General features: G+C 39.7%; 1 protein-coding gene across 2 annotated transcripts in view; it reads right to left on the bottom strand.

The window, feature by feature from the left end:
* Positions 1 to 762: 762 nt before the first annotated feature.
* Positions 763 to 26476, bottom strand: part of LOC130550168 (alpha-2-macroglobulin-like) — a 34830-nt gene continuing 9116 nt past the window's right edge. The window contains exons 4-36 of one of the 2 annotated variants that reach the window (XM_057327569.1): positions 15078 to 15258; positions 14810 to 14966; positions 14545 to 14597; positions 14345 to 14365; positions 9461 to 9626; positions 9289 to 9373; positions 9093 to 9207; positions 8868 to 8979; positions 8662 to 8771; positions 8401 to 8571; positions 8087 to 8317; positions 7780 to 7992; positions 7518 to 7667; positions 7146 to 7274; positions 6960 to 7053; positions 5699 to 5849; positions 4715 to 4940; positions 4511 to 4637; positions 4308 to 4429; positions 4156 to 4207; positions 3985 to 4068; positions 3731 to 3907; positions 3525 to 3600; positions 3283 to 3439; positions 3118 to 3192; positions 2870 to 3032; positions 2568 to 2761; positions 2281 to 2493; positions 2067 to 2188; positions 1676 to 1757; positions 1462 to 1542; positions 1197 to 1302; positions 763 to 927 (exon numbers count right to left, since the gene is read on the bottom strand). In XM_057327569.1, coding sequence (XP_057183552.1) covers positions 887 to 927; positions 1197 to 1302; positions 1462 to 1542; positions 1676 to 1757; positions 2067 to 2188; positions 2281 to 2493; positions 2568 to 2761; positions 2870 to 3032; positions 3118 to 3192; positions 3283 to 3439; positions 3525 to 3600; positions 3731 to 3907; positions 3985 to 4068; positions 4156 to 4207; positions 4308 to 4429; positions 4511 to 4637; positions 4715 to 4940; positions 5699 to 5849; positions 6960 to 7053; positions 7146 to 7274; positions 7518 to 7667; positions 7780 to 7992; positions 8087 to 8317; positions 8401 to 8571; positions 8662 to 8771; positions 8868 to 8979; positions 9093 to 9207; positions 9289 to 9373; positions 9461 to 9626; positions 14345 to 14365; positions 14545 to 14597; positions 14810 to 14966; positions 15078 to 15258 — 4237 coding nt within the window. In that variant the 3' untranslated portion in view covers positions 763 to 886. Of the gene's footprint in view, positions 928 to 1196; positions 1303 to 1461; positions 1543 to 1675; positions 1758 to 2066; positions 2189 to 2280; positions 2494 to 2567; positions 2762 to 2869; positions 3033 to 3117; positions 3193 to 3282; positions 3440 to 3524; positions 3601 to 3730; positions 3908 to 3984; positions 4069 to 4155; positions 4208 to 4307; positions 4430 to 4510; positions 4638 to 4714; positions 4941 to 5698; positions 5850 to 6959; positions 7054 to 7145; positions 7275 to 7517; positions 7668 to 7779; positions 7993 to 8086; positions 8318 to 8400; positions 8572 to 8661; positions 8772 to 8867; positions 8980 to 9092; positions 9208 to 9288; positions 9374 to 9460; positions 9627 to 14344; positions 14366 to 14544; positions 14598 to 14809; positions 14967 to 15077; positions 15259 to 21482; positions 21648 to 21910; positions 22017 to 22171; positions 22253 to 22394; positions 22477 to 22582; positions 22705 to 22856; positions 23070 to 23143; positions 23338 to 23445; positions 23609 to 23693; positions 23769 to 23858; positions 24016 to 24100; positions 24177 to 24306; positions 24484 to 24560; positions 24645 to 24731; positions 24784 to 24883; positions 25006 to 25089; positions 25217 to 25294; positions 25521 to 25749; positions 25874 to 26476 lie in introns of those variants that run through there. The other variant, XM_057327568.1, reaches the window with a different exon arrangement.

Here is a 26476-nt window from a genome sequence, read left to right on the forward strand (position 1 = left end):
AACAACCAGCCATGATGATGATGTCTTTTATAAGGTCTCTTGTGTAAAAGGAGGTCCTTCAAAAACATTTGTATTGACAATCGAACTAATGATTCAACCATACAATCATTTCAGTATGAAGACTTGTGTTAAATAAGTCTGTTAATGCCCGAACATTTGGCTAAAACTTTCAAATGTTACTCTTGTACACAGCAAAATATCAGTATTAAAGTCATTTAATCTGTTACCATTACTATACCAACATTTACCAATAATAGTTATTATTCTTGCAATAAAATTAAATAGTGTATAGCTTTATTTACCTCTACTGTAGATAATGTTACATTCAGGTTCAACTCAATATAGTGCAATATATATGTTTTCGTGAATATAGACCCTTTAAGTATATTTTTATGAATATAAAAAATAAAATAATAAATCAAACATTAACATGTACACAGTCTAAACAACCCACCCTCAGAAGAAATGCTGAGGCTAATGACCCTCTTTGCTTTTTAAATAAACAGTCCAACTGAAGGTCAATCTACCTACTCAGTTTGAGTAAACTGAGTAAGAGTTACTGTAAATTGATGTTTATTTTTGTAAATCATTTCACTGCTGTGCAAAGAGAAAAAGACATTAACCTGAGATTATATACATCAGATTGTGCATTATATACAAGTTTTTATTTTAATTTGCTCATCTTATGGTGCATATTAAGATAGTGTTGGATAGGGCCGTGTGCCACGAGAGCAAAAAAGAATTTTTTTAAACCCTTTCATGAAACAGCAAATCTTTATTTTTTTAATTGCCAAGAATAAAGAGCAAAGTAACTGAACATATAAGGTTACAATGAAAAACATGTATGTATTCATTTAGAACTTTATCCAAACTGCAGTACTGAAGTTTATTCACAGGGAAAAGAGTACTCACTCTCAGACTGATCACCTAAGGAAAATGAAGAAATGTTATCAGCCAAAAATGAACATAATCACAAATAATCACAGTATACAAGAAATTGTGTGTAAATACTAGTAAAGTAGACTTTCAAAGAAAGCCAAAGTAAGACCAACAGTTGTGTGTTGGCAATGCACAAACTAGAACTTCAATGTGAATTTACTGAGAATATATTTGATATAAATAGTGAATAAACAGTGAACATAGTGATTAAACAGCAGCACGTTTAAAACATACAACACTGGCATATCAAGTCTTACTTGTTTGGTAGTAATCATAGACTTTAATGACAGCTGGCTTGAGATTTTTCACTGGAAGAACCTTCTTTAATTGTATCTGATAATTCATGGGAATATTTTTTGGAACCTGCAGGAGCGTGAACAGAAGTACACAAACTAATTCATGGGCATTAGATCAAATGTTTGTAGATAAATAACATGAATTATATTATCTTTTTTATGATAGTATCAGTTAGCATTAGTATTATATGAATAAAAAACATCAAAAGCTGGGACATTGTCTCACCGCCTTCAAATAAACAATGACATGATCATCTTTAGAATCGACCCTCTCCACAAGAGGTACAAACAGCTGAGGTGTGCCAAGCTGTGAGGAAGAAGCTATTTTCATTATTAAAGTTAAAATGTCTCTTACATTATGTTACTATTCTTTACTATAAAATTTCTTAACTTTGAATACATACAGTATGTGATTTATAACTTTATACAATGAAACGCACCAATGACGTAACAGCCGTGAATCCTGATAAGAGTTTAATATCCACAATGACCATGTTAGTATTTTCCTGTGGACCATTATATCTGAAAAAGATTCAAATGAAAAGGGTTGATTTCTCAAACACCTCACATAATAACATACATACAATTTAGGGGGAAAAAATCAAGATGTTATCATGGGGTTTCTGTACGTGATTTACTGTAGGTTTAACAACAGAGATGTGCTGTTGTGTTACGGAGTTGTTGTGAAGTTAGGTGTTCAGTAAGCATTTGTAGATCAAACACTTTAAGCTCATTTTGTGTTATTGTGTTTAGAGATTCAGAAGTGTTTGTTTTTGGATTTGGAAAAACCTAAAAAAGCCTAAAGTTTTTTTGTCATTCATATTTTCGTACTTCACAGTGAAGTTCAAATTATGCTGTTGTCCGTATGACTTTTTGCAATCAGCCTCAAATGTAGCTTCAACAGTCAATGATTTATCCTCACTGGGGGTGGGAATGTTGTAGAACAGAGCCATCTGTAAGAGAAGAATAAAGAATCAGCAAAACACAGAAACACGCCAAGTGGTTTTGTGCTTATTCAGAGATAAATGGATGAGGATGTTCTGACCTGCACAGACACACAGGTTGATCCCTTCACTTCAATACTGTATTTGCCTGGAACGTTGTTCAGTTTCTTCTCCTGATACAGTAACTTGTTGTCCAGATTCACATCAAAGCTGTGAGAGTCTCCTGCTGACTGAACCGTCACTGTGCTGGAACCATCAGAGCTGAACACTTTGGTGGCGTACAGAGACAAAGCCTGAAGAGCCACAACTGTGTCCTGATGACATCACAACATCATCATTACAACATGAAAATACATTCTGTGTGTAAAACAAACTATAGTGTGTTCACCTGTGTAGAGGAGAATCCTCCATAGGCGTTCTGCTGCTTCACGAGCCAGCTGACAATCCTGTTAGCATATCCCAGATCAGCTGTAGTGACTGAATCTGTTGTGAGAACCGCTAACAGAACATATGAGCTGATCTCCACTGCCAGAGAACCAGAATCATCACTAGATCCCATCTGAGTCCAGTGCAGGAGACCTCCTTTACAACACACATACACACATACACCAAAAGACACATGAGGAGACAACTATCAGATGTTAGATGTGTTAGAAACATGTTTTACCAGAACAAAGTAAATGCCTTTACCATCTGAAATGGCAACAGTGTCGAGCTCTTTTAAAAGCTGCTGTCGGGTGTCCGTGTCTCTCGCCAGACTGAAAGTGTAGGCAAGCAGCGCAGTGCTGTAAGTGTTTTTAAGATTCCCAATGACGGACCTCAAACAGGACAAACCTTGAGTGAGCACAGGATCCTGTAACACAAACAGAGAAACAGCAGGTGTGTGTCAGTGTCATTCTTCTAATAGTTTCTACTGTGTTCTCTGGAGATGAACTTACTGTCACTGGAGTTTCCAGTTCAAGCAGTGATGCAGTGATGTAGGCAGTCATGGTCACGTTATCATTTACTCCACCCTTCACAAACACAGATACAGATCATAATGTAACATAATGTATTAAATTCATAATTTAAACATTTTACTTAAATATTAATCAATCACACACCTTCATTCTGTTGTTGAACAAACTTCCCTGTTGAATAAAACAGCCGTCTGAACTCCGTCCTCTTATTAACCAATCCTTTGCACTCTGAATAACATGTGGATCAATGAAGATGTATTTCTGTGCTTTGCCAAAAGATCTCAGGACAAAAGCTGTCAACCTGAAGATGTGTAATTGAAGAAATTGATCCATTTGTTTATTGTTTATCTGATATAATGTTTAGATAGTGAAAAGGAAATATTAACCATGTGTTCTCATCCCCATAACCAAATGTGCTGTATGCACCACTGTCATGTCTGTAGTTCAGTTGTCTCTGATAACCTGTTTAGTTTGACAGTGATTGAAGAGATGAACAGTTTGTTTGTAAGACAATCAGTTACAAATGTGACTCTTCATTAAAGGACATTCTGATGTGTTCAAGCATGAGAAAAATACATTTGTGTTTTCTTACCACTCTTCAGGAAGCCTGTTGCTTTCTCTCTGATGTTTGAGGTGAGCTGCTCCGTGTTCTCCAGATACTGTAAAATGTAAATATTGGGAGAAAGAACAGCAATGTTTTGTTCTCCACAGCCGTACGGCATCCGTAATAATCCATGAAGATTCTGCAGCGCACGACCCAATATGTCTCCTACAAGAGGAATGTAGTGAGTCAATGACACAAATGTAACTCTTCATTTCTGTTTGTGTATTTACAGTAAATGTTACCAATGACTGAAACAGAAGATCTGGCTGATCCCTCTATCACATCTTTAGGAAGAGTCAGATCAAGCTCTTCTGACAGACTGTTGTCTATGAACCAGACAGATAAAAACATGTTAATGATCCGTAGGGCAATATCAAGACACTCATGTGTAAATTTATGTAATGTTAACAAACCCTTTGGACAGAGTAACCAGCTGTGAGTTTCTGTCTTTTCAGTTCCTTCAGCCTACAGCAGATAAGAATAATGTTAACATATATTAATATAAGTCACATGATGACCACAGGTCAGTTGAAGTGTGTGTGAGAGCTGTTGGAGGTGAGCTCACCTGTACAAGGAGACTTCGAGTAACTATGTCAATGCGTCCTCTCTCCGGCACGCTCACAATCTCATTGTCACACACAGTCTGTGACTGCTCTGCCTCTGCACTCACTGTAATATTCAACACTCCTGCAATACACAAAACACATCAGAAGAATTACGAAAAAGAAATAAACAGAAATATAAATAATTGATGTGTCTGAAACAGACCAAGAACAGAAGGAGTGAGAATCCATTTAAATGTTTTTCTTCCATTAGCACATAGACAGGATGAATACTGATCATCAGAGGAGGCTTTAAGAGTGAAGTCTGAGGACGGAGCTGGAGTTACTGTAACCTGTCCATGAAAGATGGAGGATTAGTTCAGATCTGATATGACAGAAATGTGACAGAAGATGAATTGAGAAATCTCACCATGATGCACTTGGACAGATAGTTGAAGACGGTGGCCTTCAGCTCAAAGATCTCTCCACGGATGATGGAGTAAGGCAGAGAGAGCTCCAGGAAGAAGGGCTGGAAAACTGTCAGCTGAGCAGGAGGAGCCAGACCCAGACCTTCAGAGGACAGACAGAAGACCTCCGTCTCCCAGGTGGTGATGGTGTCAGGAACCTTCACAGGAACCTGTGTTGATCCTGAGTCCCTGTGATGTGAAATTGTTCAAATAAAATATAATGTAAAATGTCTTACCAATATTCAATACCAACAGGAAATACTACAGTCATTCATATCACATGCATTGAACTCCCTGACCAACAGTAAATGCACGTATTTCCATGTCAGACAGCTGTTACCACATCCATCATGCTTAATCTTAAATTTGTTGATTATTTCTTCTTTATTCTATTAATGTTATCTCTAGACTGCAAGGGGCCGTTCACTCAGAGCGGGTCTTTGCGTCTAGGGGGCAGACATGATTTTCAGGTTTAAAAACCCGCACTTCCATTTTACATTCAAGCAACTGTAAAATTCAGCCACCACAGTAGAAGGCCCGCCTCTCCATTTACTCGATTAAACAATGAAAAAAACAGCCGCTTTTCTGCTAAGAGTAGATTTTTTAACTTCAGGTGCACAGGGCAAAACATGAGGGATCTGGGGTACCTAAACAGCACACAACATGCCCACTGCCAATAGACAAAAAGGTGCCTCTCACTGTAAAAATTGCATTCTGTGTGATCGCGGCCTAAAAAAGCAAGACACAACGCTCAGGAAAGGTTTTAAAAAGCGCAACGCTAGGGTCTGGAGACACACTTTTGATAACAGAAATTGCCATGCCGACCAGCAACTCTAAACAAAAGCTCACAACACTTTAACTCTTAAAAAGAGAGGCGCTCATGTGAGACGCTGCAAAAGACGTGGGGTCAAACTCAATTAGAGGCAAACCTTTATTTTTTTACCTACCCTACTTCACTGAGTTGCCAGATCCATGTTTCTGGGAAGAAGGTCCGAACTGTCTCCACAGGAGGTGGTGGTGGTGGTAGGGTGTTATCATGTGCAAGTGGTGATCCTCCCATTCCTCTTGAGAATGCCACGCCATTCATGTCTGAATACACTATAAAAAAGTATACAATGACTGTGATCTTATTTCAAGATGCATTTTTCCATTGGTCTCACTGAAAATCATTGTTTATGTTTTTTACCTGTCTTGTTTAGAATTAAAGAAACTATTTGAATTAGTATTTTGGATTAACAATTTTCGTGTCGCTTGACCACGTAACATCACATTTTGGTTGCTACTTTTAGTTACAGTAACTCATCACCAGACGAAATTGAAAATAGTAGCTTAAACTTATAAAATTGGCTACTCAAGTTATATTATGTAAATTTATAAACGCGTTGCTTGAATGTGTGATAGAATAAACAGTGCTCATAAACGGCTGTTTAAATAATATCCTCCATTGAAATGAGTAGAGGCTTACAGAGCGTTCCCACCAAACGCGACTTGCGCGAATAAAGTAGTTGGACGCTTTAACATTTTGAGTTTACTCGCTTCATTCGTGCGTGAAATTCACTTCACAACAGATGCGAATTCACGTCATGGTAGGGGATTCTGCCAGGGCTTCAGTCTCGTATATATATTGCTCAAATTTAGTAAAGATCGATTTTACAACTTGCCAGATTGTCCGACCTCCTCACTGACTTTCTTCCAAGCAAGATCCTTTTTATTCCTGTTTCGATAAAAGTATGAAGATGTATCGTACAACTCTATTCACATACAGCGACGATGATTTTGTTCTCCATTGTTGTTTCGGATTTCTGCCTCCGCTCGCTACGTTATAATCACGTCTCTACTAGAGCAATTTCCTGATTGGTTAAAGCGGCTCGAATTTTCAATACGCCAAAATTCAGATTTTTCAACTCGCGCGAATCACGCGTTACGCGCGTCGAATGCCCGAAACGCTCAATTCGCGTGAATCGCCTCATTCGTGCCGCCTCATTCGCGCGAATCGCGCTGCAGGATGTCCTATCGCGCCATACGTAACATGTAAATTACTCGCGTTTAATGCTTCATTCGCGTTTAGTGGGAACGCAACATTAACGCTTCATTCGCGTTTGGTGGGAACGCAGCTTTAGAATAACATTGTCTGGAATAAATAAATTGTATAACTATTTTATAGTTATAAATAAACAAAATCCGTACTATAAATTCAAAAAGACATACCAAATATAGAGCGTTGGTGATATTGCATGCCTTGGTAGATTAGGCAATGAGGATGTCTCACAAAACGATTTGTTGCCATCTTTAATCCCACTTTCTGTCAGACAGAAAAACATTTATCGCTTTTAATCATTTAAATGAAGTTATTACATATTTATTAAATTATTTAATTTGTTAGGCAGTTCTTACCTTCAGACTTTCATAAGCATTTTCTGCTGGTGCAGCTCTACGGGGCCTAACTTTAAGACATTTAAACTCTGTGTCCTCAATTTGATAAGGATAATCTGATACTGACTGCACAGGCAGCAGACTGAAGACCTGTCATGAACAAAATATTTCTAACTTTGATTAAACATTTGGAGTTTCATATTGGAGCTTTAAAAGTGTCATACAACAGACATGCTTTTAATTATTAAAAGATTGCTTTAAACCTTTCGATTTTTATTTTATTCATAATTGAGAGACCTATTGTTTTTAGGTTAATTAAGTCAAAATATATAGCTTTCCAAAACCCCTTAAGTTGAAATACCCTGGTTGTATATCTCGGATGTAAACTCACACCTTTTCTGTATTCAGACGTTTTCCTGGTTTCATGATGAGGACACTTTGATCTACAGCACTAAGAGCACACAGTGAACCAGGCTGAGCTGACACCTGTACAGTGTTTTCTTCACCTGGAACTGCTGAAGCAGGAGAAAACTGCACAGACACCTGTAAGCACAATAGGAAGGTTATGCGGTACAACATATGATGCATCATTTTATTCTTGATGTGGATTTGATCGGCAGACTTTCATGTATGCAGTTTAACATTTTTCACTAACCTTGTTATTGAAGCACTTTTCAGTGTTGAAAGTTTTACTGGCAGCGACTACCTTGTGACTGGGCAGCAGACAGTACGCTAGAATCTGTACAGCTGGACTCAGATCTGCTCCAACAGATAGTTTGAATGACACTGAGCCATTCGCTGCTCCATTAGAAGTCTGCACGTTAACCTTCTCATAGCCATGATGAACTATCACTCCTCTGGACAAAACCTGACACACAAACACAACATCACTGTTAACAAACTGACCAGAACACAACCCATCAATACTGTTCAACAAATCACAAAGAAATATTTCTACTCACCATATAGACAATGTCAGTGCTGAAATCATCAATAGATTCACCAATGAAATAATACTTAATGGTGACTGGAAACTCAGAATCACACTTTAAAGGTTCATTATGATGTTCTATAGTCAGTTCACTTAATGTTGGTGTATATGGAGTGACCGTCCGAAAGGGCAAAACTATTTTTTCATCCCTAGAGAAGTGAGGCTTGCCATAGTCATAATAAGAATTTGGATGTGCACTTGCCTGGACAAGAATGAATAAGACATTACAACAATGCTGTATGCATTAAAGATAAAACTGAATAAACACAAACTACAGAATCATACAATCAGAGTAATATCTGTTTCAGGCAGAGTTGATGTGTTTAGTAAGAAAGCAGCCAGTCCATCACTGTCTGTAGTGAGATTGAACAGCAGTTTTGGGGACCAGTTTTCCCTTACAAAAAGATACACGTCTTTGTTAGGAACTGGTGATTCTTTGAAATCTGTACATTTGATCTATTAGAAAAACAGACAGGAGTAAATTTTTGTGTACATATTTATACTGTTAAACTAAGATGTTTTTTAACTAAGTGATTTTTAGCTTACTTTTCCGTCTATAACTGATCCATGTTTGTACGTTGTGGGCAGGTCAGTAATTGCGACTTTGCCAATTTCATAAGTGAGAAGTATAGATTCAGATTTTGTCATGATGGTCCCTGTTAAATACAGATTGATAATTGTTCAGTTCATATAGTACAAATATTTTCAGTATATTGCAAACATGTGCATACATCTGCTCAGTCACAGCTCACCTGTTCCTTCTTCTGTTACTTTCACATCAACATGAAGAGAATTTTGTAGTTGATTGTTTAGTGTAAAGGCAGATACATTAAAGGAATGGACGGCACAGCCTGTTTCTTTCATCTAATGGTAATGAATGACAAAAACAGAACATATAAAGTGTGACTTCACTGGCTTGATGAAGGAAATACACGTGACATGCTTCTTTTTGTACTGCATACAGAGAACTCACAAACCTCTGTGATGTCATTGAAACACACTGAAATGATGTTACTGTTGTAGATGTAAGGTGAAGGATGTCGACACACTTCTATCCACGATTTACCAGCGACAGGCTTTCCATATGTGTACCTGTAAAAAAATATAAGTATATAAGCAACTGATAAATCAATTAACAACAGACAATTTCAGGAAACAAAACATGTTACTCACTGTCCACAAACTCTTATTGTCATTTTCTCATCAGCAACACTCACTGTCTCTGGTGCTTTTACAGTCACTTCAAACTTGGGCAAAACTGAGAGGAAAGTGAGTGAAATTATTATGACCAGTCATTATTTTTGTCTCAAACAAACATGGCAAGTTGTTTGTTATTGTAACCTACCATATTTTTTCACTGAAAAATAAAATGTAGTCTCTCTTTCACCAATGTAAGCCTTCAGTGTGTATGTGCCTTCACGAGCTTCTGGATTTAAATCATAAGAACGCTGTAATATCCAGCGTGTTGAGGAAATATTTGTCCATTGACCGATTCTGTTCCTCTGACTGTCCTGTTAAATACACAATGCACACTCTTAAAAATAAAGGTGCATCACGATGCCATAGAAGAAGCTTTTTTTGTCTAAATGGTTCCATGAAGAAACTTTATGTTTCGCAAAAGGTTCTTTGTGCTGAAGAAAGGTTCATCAGACTATAAAAAGGTAAGAAAGAGATGGTTCTTTAAAGAACCTTATACTGAACGGTTCTTTGTAGAATCTAAATGGTTCTTCTATGGCATTTCTGTGAAAAACCTTTTAAGCACCTTTATTTTAAAGTGCAGATATCAAAAACTGCATAAATCTTCAATATCAAGAAATCGTCTCGGTTACGTCTGTAACCTTTGTTCCCTGATGGAGGGAATGAGACGTTGTGTCGACAGAATGGGGTTTGACTTGAGAACCTATCATCTCTGACTGACTTTGAAAAGGCCAATGAAATTGGCGAATGAAATTTGCATGCCAGTCTCCGCCCCGGCGTGCTGCATTCGCGTCACAATCTCTAGCGAAGCGACGCTGACTGGCCTGGGCAAAATTGTAACCATCCACTGGAGAGGTAGGGGGTCCCAGAGCTTGAAAAAGGTGAGAGCCCCTGCCACCGGCCGTCACGGGCGGAGGCCTACTTTCTCTAACGGCGAGAAGCCGCCCAGCACCGTAAGGGCCACTGGAGAAGCGCTATTTCCACGATCCAGTGCACCAGTCTCTGTTTGGAGACAGCCCTCCCCTTTTGCTGACCTCGAAAGCAGACAAAGAGTTGCTCAGAGCTCCTAAAGCTCTGATTGCTGTCCAAGCAGAGGCACAGCGCGCGTACTGGGCACAACACGGATGGGGTTGGTTCTTCCTCCCCGGTGGGGAGCGCCTGCAAGTTCACCACCTGGTCCCAAAAGGGAGTGGTGGGAACTTTGGGCACGTGCCGGGCCGGGGTCTCAGGATAACGTGAGAGTCTCCAGGCCTGAACTCTAGGCAATCAGTGGACATGGAAAATGCTTATAGGTCCCCTACCCTAATTGATGGAGGCGGCGACACCAAAAGAGCCGTCTTCATCATGAGATGAGAAAGAGCGGCGTCTCTCAGGGGCTCGAAAGGGGGCCTCTGAAGGCCCACCAGGACCACATCGAGGTCCCAAGAGGGTACGGAGCACGGACGAGGCGGATTTAGCCTTCTCGCGCCCCTTAGGAACCTAATGATCAGGTCGTGCTGTCCCAGAGACTTTCCATTGACTGGTTCATGATGAGCGGCAATGGCGGCTACATACACTTTCAGTGTGGAAGGGGAGAGATTGCTCTTGAGTCTCTCTTGCAGGAAGGACAACACGCTCCCGATCGAGCAACTCCGCGGGCCTTCTCTTCGAGAAGAGCACCAGGACAAGAAGAGGCCCCACTTAAAGGTGTACAGCCACCTAGTGGCAGGGGCCCTAGCCTGAGTGATCGTCACAACCACCGGAGGGGGTAGCCAACAAACCCAGGCAGTTGATGTGCCAACGCAGGCGGGGGCCCATCCATTGACCTGACACTGCGTGCCTGTTGCACACAGCAGCCCAACCCTGCAGGGAGGCATCTGTCGTCACCACGACATGCCTGTAAACCTGCCCAAGAGGGACCCCTGTCCGCAAGAAGGTCATCGTAGACCAAGGGGTTAGGGTGTGTCGGCAGAGAGGTGTGATGACAATACGCCTGCTGCCGGTGTGCCACGCTCTCCAGGTAACCCGACTCTGTAGCCAGTGCTGGAGCGGTCTCATGTGCATCAACCCGAGGGGGATCACCCCCGCCGAGGATGCCATGTGTTCCAGGAGCAAACCGCTCCACCGCTTGAAGAGGTTCAAGCAGTTCAGCACTGACTGTGCGCGCTCGGTGGTAAGCCACGCTGTCATGCAGACAGAATCGAGTTCCATACTGAGAAAAAAGATGCTCTGTATGGGGGAGAGCTTGCTCTTTTCCCGGTTGACCTGTAAGCCCAAACGATCTAGGTGCCGAGGCACCAGGTCCCTGTGTGTACACAACAGATCTTGCGAGTGTTCCAAGATGAGCCAGTCGTCGAGATAGTTGAGTATACGCACTCCTTTCTCCCTGAGGGGAGCGAGGGTGGCTTCCACGACCTTCGTGAAGACTCGTGGAGACAGGGACAGACCGAAGGGGAGGACCCTGTACTGATATGCCCGCCCCTCGAAAGCGAACCGTAGGAACGGTCAATGGCGAGGGAGAATCGAGACATGAAAGTACGCGTCCTTCAGGTCGATCGCCATGAACCAGTCCTGACATCTGATTAGTGCTGTAGTACTCGAGTCCGGACTCGAGACGTTTTTTAATGGTCTCGGACTTGTCTTGGACTCGTTGGTATTTGAACTCGGACTTGTCTCGGACTTGGTCATTGGTCTCGCAAATGTTCTAGTCGGTCTCATCCGAGTCCAGCGATATATGTTTTATTTTCTCCTTCAAAGCAAAACATTGATAGAGCACTATTCTTGTGATCCGAAAACTAATGATCCGAAAACTGTTGCCGACTCTCGACTCTAGAACGAGAGCTGCGCCTGCTCATAAGTTCTCTTTTCACACAGCAGTTCAGTTTAGTGTGTGCTGTTGTTGTAACTAAATAACTCTGGTATATTGGTTCAAGTCCACGGGACTGTCATGCACGCCAGAAAGTGAACAACTGAATTAATTTGTGGATAATATTAAGTGTTTACGGGAGACGCTAAACGCGAATGTAACACAGTTCAATGTAGGGAAGGAAGGAGGCGGGAACCGGCGAACATTCATAAAACTTTAATTCAAAAATAAACAAACAATAATACAGAAGTAAAAAGGCCGGCAGCCCCTCACGGACGACTGCCGGCCACACGAACATAAACAAAACTTAACACTTCCGGGCCCGGTCCTCTCTCGTCGGCAGTCCCGTCGCTCGTCCTCTTATGCTCCCTAGCTCCCCGTGAGGCATGCGGGACCGGTGCGCGTACAGCTGATACTCATTATCACTCACGCCAGTTTGCCAGGCTTGAAGATAAGATTGATCGTATTTTTATTGTCATTGTGATGAACATGTTATTTAAGGATGGGCACCGACGTGCTTATAAACGTGCTTATAAACGAGCCGTGGAGCCTTTGCTCTTTCTAGCGGCTCCTCTATCGAACACGCACGTGCACGGGCAGGCGTGCACACGCACGCACACACACATACATACACACACACGCACAAAAGTGTTCATTGCTGCACAACCTTGCTGTTAGGAGGGCTGATAAAAAAGTTCCTTAAAAAAGTAATAAACAGTTACACTTCGGCTTTGTGACTTTAGTGCTATACCTATATAGTAAAAATAAAATGACCTTATTTTATCTGCTTTTTGATCATACAAACAATAATGAAAATGATTATCTTAGAATAGAAGATATGCTGTCTCTTGCATCACATAAATTATCAATAGTTAAGTATGTGGTCTTGTAGTCATGATTTTTCTGTCTCTGTCTTGACTGTGTCAATTGGACTCGGTCTTGACTTGGACTCGAACCTCTCTGGACTTGGACTTGACTTGGACTCGAACCTCTTTGGACTCGGATTTGACTCGGTCTCGACTAGTCCTGGTCTTGGACTCGACAATGGTGGACTTGACTACAGCCCTACATCTGATAGACGTCAGGATGCGTTTCTGCGTCAGCATCCTGAATGGCAGCTTGTGTAGGTGACTGTTCAGGGTACGCAGATTGAGAATTTCACCAGAAGGGTGGCGACCTCAGTCAATTGGTGCATAAATGCACCGCGACGGCACGTTCCACCTGGGGCATGTCGACGTAGCCCCTAGTTGCCCCACCGTCGAGGGAAGTAAGGGTGACGGATTGGTGCTCACGGCAATCCCCATATCACCCTCGCCGTAGCGGATGGTAGGGCGGAAGCCGCTGCTGTCATGGGACGGGAAGCAGACGAAGTGACCGCAACGTCTGGATCATCATCCGCCCACAGTGCGGGCAGGACGTATCCACAAACGCTGCTTCAGCGTACCGGATACCCAAACACTTGAGGCGGACGTCGTGTCCGTCCCCCTCCTCGATGAGGGGGTTGCATCCAAGAGAACAGTGGGACATGCCACGCTGAAGAAATTTGCTCTTTTAGAACACCTCTGGTACTGCCGAGACACCCAGGGGAAGTCGCAAAAACAGGGACAGTCCACTGCACCACATCGTAAGATGCCAGCAGTTCTGCGAGAGGATCAGCATAGAGATGCGAAGGGTCTGAAGAACAAAAGGTGAATGAATGCAACACGCCGTCTTCCCTTTATACACGAATATCCGGGACGGAGACCAGCATGCAAATTTCATTCGCCAATTTCATTGGCCTTTTCAAAGTCAGTCAGAGATGATAGGTTCTCAAGTCAAACCCCATTCTGTCGACACAACGTTGAGGGGTAGACAAGCCCTTGTCCCAATTTTATGTTTTTAAAAGGAATACTGCATTGGTTGCTGAGGAAGGAAAGAGTGTCTTTGTAAACATGAAAGGAGTAAATGTCTCCAGTTACTTCGAATTTCAAAAGTTGGACTTAAAAAATGTATTCATTGCAAACCATAAATATTGGCAGAGAATTCTATGTTATTGTCCATTTTAGCCAGAAAAACAACACCTTTTCCATTTATTTGTAGCAGCAAATACAAATATACAAAACATCACAGCAACAGACCAAAGTGCTAAATGCGTTGTCTATATTTGTCTGGGTTCATCTGACTGTACAGGAGATTTTGTGTTCTTACCTCAAGCACCACTGTACTGTACTGTAAATGAAAGAGCAAACAGTTACAAAACCATTTATAAATAACATGCTTAAAAAGTATTGCACAAAAATTTTTCTCATGAAAGTCTTGAAAATTCATCTGTGAGAAGCATAAAACGGAAATATTAAATTAAGATGCTTTACAACTTGAAGAAACAAGTACAAGAAAAAATGGCAGACCTGTAGTTCAAGGGGTATGAAATTTTTATCCATGGTAACAACTCTGAAATGTACTGTAAAAACAGAAATGATTATGTAAAAACATTATGGACTGTTTTCGATTTCTGTTGAACCATTAAACCTTTACAAAGATTTCAAATGATTCATTTACAGCATGTATATATTTACATAGGCTGAAGAAATGTTTGGATGTGAGAACACTCTCCCAAAGCTGTGGCAATAGTCCAAAGAACAGAGCCTGTGCCATTATCTTGCAAAATATTACCTGTTTGTCCTGGATTATAGATGGGTTTATCAGTCTGAATAAAGGTCAGAGGATTGTAGTGTCTAAACATCACTTTTCTCTCTTCAGTCATTTGGAAAGACTCCCCCTTAACTTCCACCTTTATTTTCTGGACTGAGTCTCCTACTACTAGTGGAGCCTGATAAGAAATAAAACTCATTGCTCATCCAAACACACTCTATTTACAACAATGAAATAAGTCGATAAAGCAGCAGACATATTTAGATCTGTTTTATCATCATGCACAGACCTGGAAGTTAAAGCATCGGTGAAACTCTTGGTCGGTTTTCTCCTGCAGCAGTAATGTGTTCTCCAAATCATTCACTACATAAACGTTCATTATGAGACTTTCATTGGGCTTCAGGAGACTTGCACACAGTTTGGCTTCAGATCCAGACTGGATCACAGCTGGAAATGTCACCATGAAAGATCTGTTGACAAATGACAATAATAATACAGAATTCTGTCATGTGCATCTTGAGTGTCTGCACACATTTAAAGTGATAAAACAATATTAAATATGCTGAAATTTGTCTTATGTTGTGTATACAAAAAGAATCAGAATAACCTTTGAATTAAAAAAAATTACGACAATAATCAAAAGTGACTTACGGCCCTGATGTGTGTCCATTCACAGAGATGGACAGGAGGGAGAACAGCAGGAGACCTTTCCAAAAACAACCAGCATTAGGAGCCATGATGATGACTGGTCGTGCAGCTCATGCACTGTGTCTTTTAAAGAGTTTCACATGTTAAAGGAGGTCCTTCAAAAACATTTGTATTGACAATCTGATTAATGATTCATCCATACAATCAATTCAGTATGAAGACTTGTGTTAATTAAGTCTGTTAATGCCCAAACATTTGGCTAAAACTTTCAAATGTTACTCTTGTACACAGCAAAATATTAGTATTAAAAGTAATTTAATCTGTTACTATTACTATAGCAAAATTTACCAATAATAGTTATTATTGCTGCAATAAAATTAAATAATGCATAGCTTATCTACCTCTGCTGTAGATATTGTTACATTCAGGTTCAACTCAATATAGTGCAATACATATGTTTTCGTGAATATAGATCCTTTAAGTATATTTTTATGAATATAAAAAATAAAATTATAAAAGAATAAATCAAACATTAACATTACATACACATTCAATTGTCTAAACAACCCACCCTCAGCAGAAACACTGAGGCCCATGACCCTCTTTGCTCTTTAAATAAACAGTCCAACTGAAGGTCAATCTACACCTACTCAGTTTGAGTCAGCTTTCTGGAATACCCCCCAGGATGCATAACCAACAGATATATACAGTATAGTAAAGAGAGGCAGCATTTAATTGGCTGCATAATTAATGCTTCCCACTGAGCAAAAGTATGTCGAAACGACATCTGACAAAGACATTGAAAAGACATCCCCTGAGGAGCCAGAATGAAAGTTTTTATGACGTCTTTTTCTGACGTCTTCTGGACGTCCAATATTGACGTCCATAGGACGTCTATAGAAAGTTCAAATGTGGTCATTGTGGACTTATTTCCAACGTCTTATAACGTCAACTGCAGACTAATTTTAGACATTATTTAGACTGTTTCCTGGCCAAATAAAGAGTCACACTAGTTTGCATTCAATTAAAACTTTATTTAATTCAATGTGAGGTCTCTATGTGGTTGTGTTTGTGCATGTGTTATGAATTGCTTCCGAGACATGAAGGGTTGTGGATCTACAGTGAGGGAAATAAGTATTTGATCCCCTGCTGATTTTGTAAGTTTGCCTGCTTACAAAGAAATGAAGGGTCTATAATTTTTATGGTAGGTTTATTTTAACTGATAGAGACAGAATATAAAAACAATCAGGAGAAAAATGTTATATAAAGGTTATAAATTGATTTGCATTTCAGTCAGTGAAATAAGAATTTCATCTCATACCAACTAGCAAGAATTCTGGCTCCACAGATTGGTTATGTGCCTATATGGACCACAGATTAGTCCTGTCACTTTAAGAAAGTACTCCTAAATCAGCTTGTTATGTATATAAAAGATGCCTGCCAACAGAATCTGTATCTTCCATTCAACCTCTCCACCACCATAGGACCAAATAGGTTTCAAAGGATGTCAGGGACAAGATTGTAGTCCTGCACAAACCTTGAATAGGCTACAGACAGAAGCTTGGTGAGAAGGAGACAACTGTTGGTGCGATTATTTGGAAATAGAAGAAATACAAAATAACTATCAAATGCCCTTGTTCTGGAGCTCCCTGCAAGATCTCCCCAATGGAGTAAAGATGATCATGAGAAAGGTTAAAGATCAGCCCAGAACTACACAGAAAAAGCCTGTTAATGATTTCAAGACAGTTGGGACCACAGTTAGCAAGCAAACCATTGGTAACACGCTATGCCACAATAGATTGAAATCCTGAAGCACACACAAGGTCCTCCTGCACAAGAAGGCCCGCCTGGCTCGTCTGAAGTTTGACAATGAACATCAAGATGATTCAGAAAAGGCTTTGGCGAAAGTGCTGGCACTGCTGTGAGACCAAAATTGACTCCTGTGTTTGGAAGGAGAGAAATGCTGACTATGACCCCAAGAACACCATCCCTACAGAGAAGAACAGTGTTGGAAACATTCTGCTTTAGGGCTTTTTCTCTGCTACAGGTATACAGGATGACTTCACCGCATTGAGGGGCTGAAGGACGGGCCAGTGTACCGTAAAATCTTGGACGAGAACCTCCTCCCCTTAACTAGATCACTGAAGATGGGTCGTGGATGTGCCTTTAACATGACAAAGACCCAAAACATATTGCCAAGACAACCAAAGAGTGGTTTAAGGAGAAGCACATTAAATGTCCTAGCCAGTCTCTCTAGACCCTAGTCCTATAGAACATCTGTGAAGGAGACTAAAACTCCAATTTGATGAGCGACAGCCAAGAAACCTTAAAGATTGACAGAGGAGTGGACTAAATGTATCCTGACAAATGTGCAAACCTGGTGACCAACTATCAGAAATGTTTTACCTCTGTGCTTGCCAACAAGGGTTTCTCCACCAAGTACAAAGTTATGTTTTGCTCAGGGATCAAATACTTATTTCACTGACTGAAATGCAAATCAATTTATAACCTTTATATAACATTTTTTCCCTGATTATTTTATATTCTGTCTCTATCAGTTAAAATAAACCCACCATAAAAATGATAGACCCTTAATTTCTTTGTAAGCAGGTAAATTTATAAAATCAGCAGGGGATCAAATACTTATTTCCGTCACTGTAAATGCAGCCTTAATAGACGGAGTTCCAGAAACAGGCAAAGATCAGGGCAGACAGCAAACATTCATGGATGAAATCACAGGCAATGGTTGGGGCAGGCAGCAGAGGTTCAAAAGATAAAAAAAATACAATCCAAGGTATTACACGATAATCCAACAGGCAACAATACTCAGAAATACATGTAACACTAAACAAGACTTCGCCAAGAATTAATGAAAACAAGGGGTTTAATTAGACCAGTGGTGCCCAATCCTTCTCCTGGGGCCCGTTTCAATAAGGAGGTTCAACCAACTCTAGGTTAAACCTTGATCTCAGAGTTGGTTTTGTCATTACTCTGCCTTATCTTGTCATGGTTTTCTTGGTCTTGTGGCAGAGTCATGACAAAGCCTTTGGCACCCAATCCGGTGGTCATTGTGTCATGTTTGCCCTTAGTTATGTTTTCTATGTGTGTTTGGATCTTTTTCTTTGTGTGTTCTGTCACCCAGTCTGTCTTGTCACGTCAGTCTACCCCTTGGTGAGCACCTGGAGGTGCTCATTAAAGGGGGGGCTTCTGTCATGACTCTGCCTTATCTTGTCATGGTTTTCTTGGTCTTGTGGCAGAGTCATGACAAAGCCTTTGATTTTGTGTGGAGAGGAATAGATTATCGTCATTATTTACATAATATGCGTCCTCTCCACACAAAATCAAAGGCTTTGTCATGACTTGTCTTGTCATTGGCCCCGCCCCTCTCGTTCCCTGTATAGCCTTCCTGCCGTGTCTCATGTTCCTCACCTGCCCCTTGTTATCTTCCTTTGTTAGTTACCCTATATAATGCCCTCATGTTCATTGTCCTGTGTTCGTTCATTGTATTGTATTCACGCCTGTTCGTCTTGATTCCTAGCCTGATCTTGTCATTGTTCCATCCGTGAGTAATTGTCTAGTATATGTCAGTTTATGTCAGTGTTTGTTAGTCTAGTTAGTAGTTTATTGTTCCAGCCTAGTCTGTTATATATTCCCCGTGTCATTGTTATTTTACCTTCACCACCGGCTGCCTGCATTTGGGTTCTTCTCACTCATACCTTGACAGGTTTACTTAGAAATGAGAAACTTTGAGTTTTTGGTTTCAGAACAGCTGATTTGAGTTAGTTCTATTTACTCTGGGTAGGCTTACCCTGGGTTAAGCGCGTGCACTACGACTATAAAAAGCCATCATCAATGGAGCTCCGATATTACAATTCACCATGGCAACGGCACCAAAAAACGCAACATGGCGGCAGAAAGCGCTTGAGAGCGAGGCACACTTTCTGCTAATAATTAATAAATAAATGAATAAAATAACAGAAATAAAAGAGAAGTAATAAAAAATCTCATGTTCTCACTCCCCATCAGAGCTCTAGTGATGAGTGTGACGTCATGGCGTATAGGACACATGTCAGGGTGGCAGACTTCTGTGTCAAAGTCAGACTGACCACTGGTTCAAACCCTGCTCGGAACAGATTGGGGTAATTGTTTATTACCTTTATCGCTTCATTTCTGCATTTATGTCTGTATTTATTAATTTCTTTATCCATGCACTTTATTTAAACACTTTATTAAGTCATTTCTTATCCTCCATAGATAACTACCATTAGAACATGTAAGGGAAAGAATATGCTCTAATGTAATACACAGCCAGCTGATGTTATTGATGTAAGGATGGATGAGATATGTTTTGATATATCTAATTCACTGTAAAGAAAAACGGTAGTTTTAATAAAATTGCACAGGGAAAATGACAAAATTCCACTCGGGTCCTAAATTGCTCTCCTGAAATCAAAGTACATCCCAATGAATTAATGCAGCCTCTTCACATACAGGATCCTCTATAAAAGCACAAATGACAATTTAGTCACTGAGATGGTCTCTTGTGATCAAAATGTGTGCCATGAATGATTGTATTGATGAATGAGTTACACCACTTGCACTTTAAAAAGGGGTCAAAAGAAACTCTGGGTTTACCAAAGAAAACCTGCTCCCGACCAGGTTAGGTTCACATAGTAAGTTACTATGCTTACTGACTCTGAGTATATAAGTAACCTCTCTTTCAGAAACGGGTTTGAATTATCCCGCTTTCTCGGGTTTGACATACCTCACATTCTGAAACGGAAAACCCAGATTTTCCCTAATTTCAGGGTTAATATACTCAAAGAGTTTTCACTAAACCTCATTTCTGAAACGGGCCCCAACATGGCACGTGACCCTGAATTTGTATGTGCAGTAATGAGTGCTGACTATAACAAAAAACATTGTATTGTTTATTACCTTTATCGCTTCATTTCTGCATTTATGTCTGTATTTATTAATTTCTTTATCCATGCACTTTATTTAAACACTTTATTAAGTCATTTCTTATCCTCCATAGATAACTACCATTAGAACATGTAAGGGAAAGAATATGCTCTAATGTAATACACAGCCAGCTGATGTTATTGATGTAAGGATGGATGAGATATGTTTTGATATATCTAATTCACTGTAAAGAAAAACGGTAGTTTTAATAAAATTGCACAGGGAAAATGACAAAATTCCACTCGGGTCCTAAATTGCTCTCCTGAAATCAAAGTACATCCCAATGAATTAATGCAGCCTCTTCACATACAGGATCCTCTATAAAAGCACAAATGACAATTTAGTCACTGAGATGGTCTCTTGTGATCAAAATGTGTGCCATGAATGATTGTATTGATGAATGAGTTACACCACTTGCACTTTAAAAAGGGGTCAAAAGAAACTCTGGGTTTACCAAAGAAAACCTGCTCCCGACCAGGTTAGGTTCACATAGTAAGTTACTATGCTTACTGACTCTGAGTATATAAGTAACCTCTCTTTCAGAAACGGGTTTGAATTATCCCGCTTTCTCGGGTTTGACATACCTCACATTCTGAAACGGAAAACCCAGATTTTCCCTAATTTCAGGGTTAATATACTCAAAGAGTTTTCACTAAACCTCATTTCTGAAACGGGCCCCAACATGGCACGTGACCCTGAATTTGTATGTGCAGTAATGAGTGCTGACTATAACAAAAAACATTGTAAAGAAAACAGAATGGGATAGAGCTTGACATTATTCCATCATCATCCAAACTCAACCAGCATCACATGTGCTGACATACTCCTAGTCTGTTTTAAAAAGCCTTAGATGTTTTTGTTTGTTTTACATTAGCATATACAGTAACATACAGTAGATGCACTGTGTAAGTATAAAATCAGTCTATTTATATGAAATATATCAATATACAGTATGTATTTTCACAAGTCTCTTTTCTCAAAAGTATTCTAAACCGTGGGCTCAATGCTCATCTAATGGTGTATAATAAAGTGTCCTGCTTGTGTGACATGCAAGAGCAAAAAAATAACAACCTTTTAACACTTTCAGGAAGTAGCAAATCAATTTTTATTTGCCTGGATTAAAGAACAAAATAACTGAACACATAAAATAACATTAAAACATTTGTGTATTCATTTGAACTTTATTTAAGCTGCAGTACTGAAGTTTATTCACAGGGGAAGGAGTACTCGGTCTCTGACTGATCACCTGAAGAAAATAAAGAAATGTTATCACTCAGAAATGAGCTGTTGTACATAATCACAGATAATCACAGTTCTATACACAATAAATTGTGTGTAAATACTAGTGTAGTACACTTTTAAATAAAGCCAAAGTAAGACCAACAGTTGTGTGTTGGCAAGCAATGCACAGACTACAATTTACTGAGGATTTACTGATAATATATTTGATATAAATGCAGTAAACAGTTTGCGTCACGTTTAATACAAAACTGGCATATCAAGTCTTACTTTTTTGGTAGTAATCATAGATTTTAATGACAGCTGGCTTGAGGTTCTTCACTGGAAGAACCTGCTTTAATTGTATCTGATAATTCATAGGAAGATTTTTGGGAACCTGCAGGAACGTGAACAGAAGAACACAAACTTCTCATTCATGGGCATTGCAGATAAAATGCTAATGGAAAATTTATGAATCATACATTATTATAATATTTTATTTGGATAAATTGGAAACAGCTCAAAAGATGAGAAAGGTGAAAACTGTCTCACCTCCTTAAAATACACAATGACATGATCATCTTTAGAATCCACCCGCTCCACAAAAGGTACAAACATCTGAGGTGTGCCAAGCTTTAGGGAAGGAATTATTTTCATTATTAAAGTTATTTTTATTTTTTTTAAGACATGCCTTTTAACTTATTACAATACTGTTCTTTACTATAAAAATTATACATCAGAACCTTTAACAAATTTGTGATTCCTTTACACGCACCAATGACGTATCAGCTGTGAATCCTGATAAGAGTTTAATATCCACAATGACCATGTTAGTATTTTCCTGTGGACCATTATATCTGCAAAAAATTCAAATCAAACAGGTAAATTTGACATCAAAATATATATTTAAGCTCATTTTGTAGTCTCATGTTTCAGGGGGAATATCCTAAAATCAGTTCTTACTTCACAGTGAAAGTTAAAACTAAATTTTGTCCAAAAAATTGTTTGCAGTCTCCATCAGTTTTAGCTTCAATGCTCAATGTCTTAGCTTCGGTAGGGGTGGGAATGTTGTAGAACAGAGCCATCTATATGAGTGAAGTGAAATATCAGTCAACATAAAAAACACAACGTATTTTACAGAAGGAAGAGCTACATAGGCTATTACACAACTTAACGATAACAAACAGCCAAAAGTCATTTGGAGCTCCAATTAAAGTGACAAGAAGGATGTTCTGACCTGCACAGACACACAGGTTGATCCCTTCACTTCAATACTGTATTTGCCTGGAACGTTCTTCAGTTTCTTCTCCTGATACAGCAACTTGTTGTCCAGATTCACATCAAAGCTGTGAGAGTCTCCTGCTGACTGAACCGTCACTGTGCTGGAACCATCAGAGCTGAACACTTTGGTGGCGTACAGAGACAAAGCCTGAAGAGCCACAACTGTGTCCTGATGACATCACAACATCATCATTACAACATGAAAATACATTCTGTGTGTAAAACAAACTATAGTGTGTTCACCTGTGTAGAGGAGAATCCTCCATAGGCGTTCTGCTGCTTCACGAGCCAGCTGACAATCCTGTTAGCATATCCCAGATCAGCTGTAGTGACTGAATCTGTTGTGAGAACCGCTAACAGAACATATGAGCTGATCTCCACTGCCAGAGAACCAGAATCATCACTAGATCCCATCTGAGTCCAGTGCAGGAGACCTCCTTTACAACACACATACACACATACACCAAAAGACACATGAGGAGACAACTATCAGATGTTAGATGTGTTAGAAACATGTTTTACCAGAACAAAGTAAATGTCTTTACCATCTGAAATGGCAACAGTGTCGAGCTCTTTTAAAAGCTGCTGTCGGGTGTCCGTGTCTCTCGCCAGACTGAAAGTGTAGGCAAGCAGCGCAGTGCTGTAAGTGTTTTTAAGATTCCCAATGACGGACCTCAAACAGGACAAACCTTGAGTGAGCACAGGATCCTGTAACACAATCAGAGAAACAGCAGGTGTGTGTCAGTGTCATTCTTCTAATAGTTTCTACTGTGTTCTCTGGAGATGAACTTACTGTCACTGGAGTTTCCAGTTCAAGCAGTGATGCAGTGATGTAGGCAGTCATGGTCACGTTATCATTTACTCCACCCTTCACAAACACAGATACAGATCATAATGTAACATAATGTATTAAATTCATAATTTAAACATTTTACTTAAATATTAATCAATCACACACCTTCATTCTGTTGTTGAACAAACTTCCCTGTTGAATAAAACAGCCGTCTGAACTCCGTCCTCTTATTAACCAATCCTTTGCACTCTGAATAACATGTGGATCAATGAAGATGTATTTCTGTGCTTTGCCAAAAGATCTCAGGACAAAAGCTGTCAACCTGGAGATGTGTAATTGAAGAAATTGATCCATTTGTTTATTGTTTATCTGATATAATGTTTAGATAGTGAAAAGGAAATATTAACCATGTGTTCTCATCCCCATAACCAAATGTGCTGTATGCACCACTGTCATGTCTGTAGTTCAGTTGTCTCTGATAACCTGTTTAGTTTGACAGTGATTGAAGAGATGAACAGTTTGTTTGTAAGACAATCAGTTACAAATGTGACTCTTCATTAAAGGACATTCTGATGTGTTCAAGCATGAGAAAAATACATTTGTGTTTTCTTACCACTCTTCAGGAAGCCTGTAGCTTTCTCTCTGATGTTTGAGGTGAGCTGCTCCGTGTTCTCCAGATACTGTAAAATGTAAATATTGGGAGAAAGAACAGCAATGTTTTGTTCTCCACAGCCGTACGGCATCCGTAATAATCCATGAAGATTCTGTAGCGCACGTCCCAATATGTCTCCTACAAGAGGAATGTAGTGAGTCAATGACACAAATGTAACTCTTCATTTCTGTTTGTGTATTTACAGTAAATGTTACCAATGACTGAAACAGAAGATCTGGCTGATCCCTCTATCACATCTTTAGGAAGAGTCAGATCAAGCTCTTCTGACAGACTGTTGTCTATGAACCAGACAGATAAAAACATGTTAATGATCCATAGGGCAGTATCAAGACACTCATGTGTAAATTTATGTAATGTTAACAAACCCTTTGGACAGAGTAACCAGCTGTGAGTTTCTGTCTTTTCAGTTCCTTCAGCCTACAGCAGATAAGAATAATGTTAACATATATTAATATAAGTCACATGATGACCACAGGTCAGTTGAAGTGTGTGTGAGAGCTGTTGGAGGTGAGCTCACCTGTACAAGGAGACTTCGAGTAACTATGTCAATGCGTCCTCTCTCCGGCACGCTCACAATCTCATTGTCACACACAGTCTGTGACTGCTCTGCCTCTGCACTCACTGTAATATTCAACACTCCTGCAATACACAAAACACATCAGAAGAATTCAATCGCTTGATAACAGAAAAAACATCTCGTCATTCATTGTGTCTGAAACTGACCAAGAACAGAAGGAGTGAGAATCCATTTAAATGTTTTTCTTCCATTAGCACATAGACAGGATGAATACTGATCATCAGAGGAGGCTTTAAGAGTGAAGTCTGAGGACGGAGCTGGAGTTACTGTAACCTGTCCATGAAAGATGGAGGATTAGTTCAGATCTGATATGATGTGAAATGTGACAGAAGATGAATTGAGAAATCTCACCATGATGCACTTGGACAGATAGTTGAAGACGGTGGCCTTCAGCTCAAAGATCTCTCCACGGATGATGGAGTAAGGCAGAGAGAGCTCCAGGAAGAAGGGCTGGAAAACTGTCAGCTGAGCAGGAGGAGCCAGACCCAGACCTTTAGAGGACAGACAGAAGACCTCCGTCTCCCAGGTGGTGATGGTGTCAGGAACCTTCACAGGAACTTGTGTTGATCCTGAGTCCCTGTGGTGGAAGCATTACAACATTTCAGCCTGCTGTAAAGCTTAAAATTTTTCTTTGATCAGTCACAATATTGAACATTTAGGAAAAAAGTATATAAAAAGGGTTCTCTACTGTTATATAGAATTATAAATACTGGGTATGAGGTAAAATGATCATTGATAAATTAAATAATTATTTTAACATGATATCAATAGAATTAATTTTTTACATCACTGGCAAATTTACTAACCCAACTTCAACAAGCTGCCAGATCCAAGTTTCTGGAAAGATTGTCCGAACCGTCACTGATGCACTTTGTGGCGCTGCTTCGGTTCTTTGTAAAGCCATAACAACTGGATGATGACGATACATCACTGAATGAAAAGAACACAGTTTATATTGTGTTTTATACGAGAGCGTCTTGTCGGGATTATATCTGACAAACTGCAGTCCTATTTCATAGATATACTAGATGAGCATTAAATAGATTATTTATTCCACTACCTAAATATTATTATTGTGGCAAAAAATGTATTACTTAAAAAATAGATGATAGAAAGATGGCAGATGTAAATGACTCTGTCTGGTCTTTACCTCTGAGATCGTTTTTCTCTCAAGTCACTTCACTTTGTCAAGTTCATATCAAGCATTTAATGATCTTGGCATTTCTAGCATAGGCCTACTGTACTGTATTACCAATAACATCAAAACCTCATCCATTCTTCCACAAGGATGATACTTTTCTTTTGACTGTTTGTATTTATTACTAAATGCTACTCTGTCTTCATAAGGTTCCATCTGGATTCTAAGCAGTTTTGGGATATTTCATTTGAGCTTCAAAGTGTTCACTTTCCATATAGCCAAAAATGATATGGGGAACAAGACTACGTTCACACTGCAAGCCTTACAGCTCAATTCCGATTTTTTTGCTCCAGCATGGAGTAGAACACACCTATAGCTTATGTTTTACCACAGTG

Source organism: Triplophysa rosa, unplaced genomic scaffold (assembly GCF_024868665.1).
Source record: "Triplophysa rosa unplaced genomic scaffold, Trosa_1v2 scaffold24_ERROPOS2984339, whole genome shotgun sequence".
In the NCBI taxonomy this organism is placed as follows: domain Eukaryota; kingdom Metazoa; phylum Chordata; class Actinopteri; order Cypriniformes; family Nemacheilidae; genus Triplophysa; species Triplophysa rosa.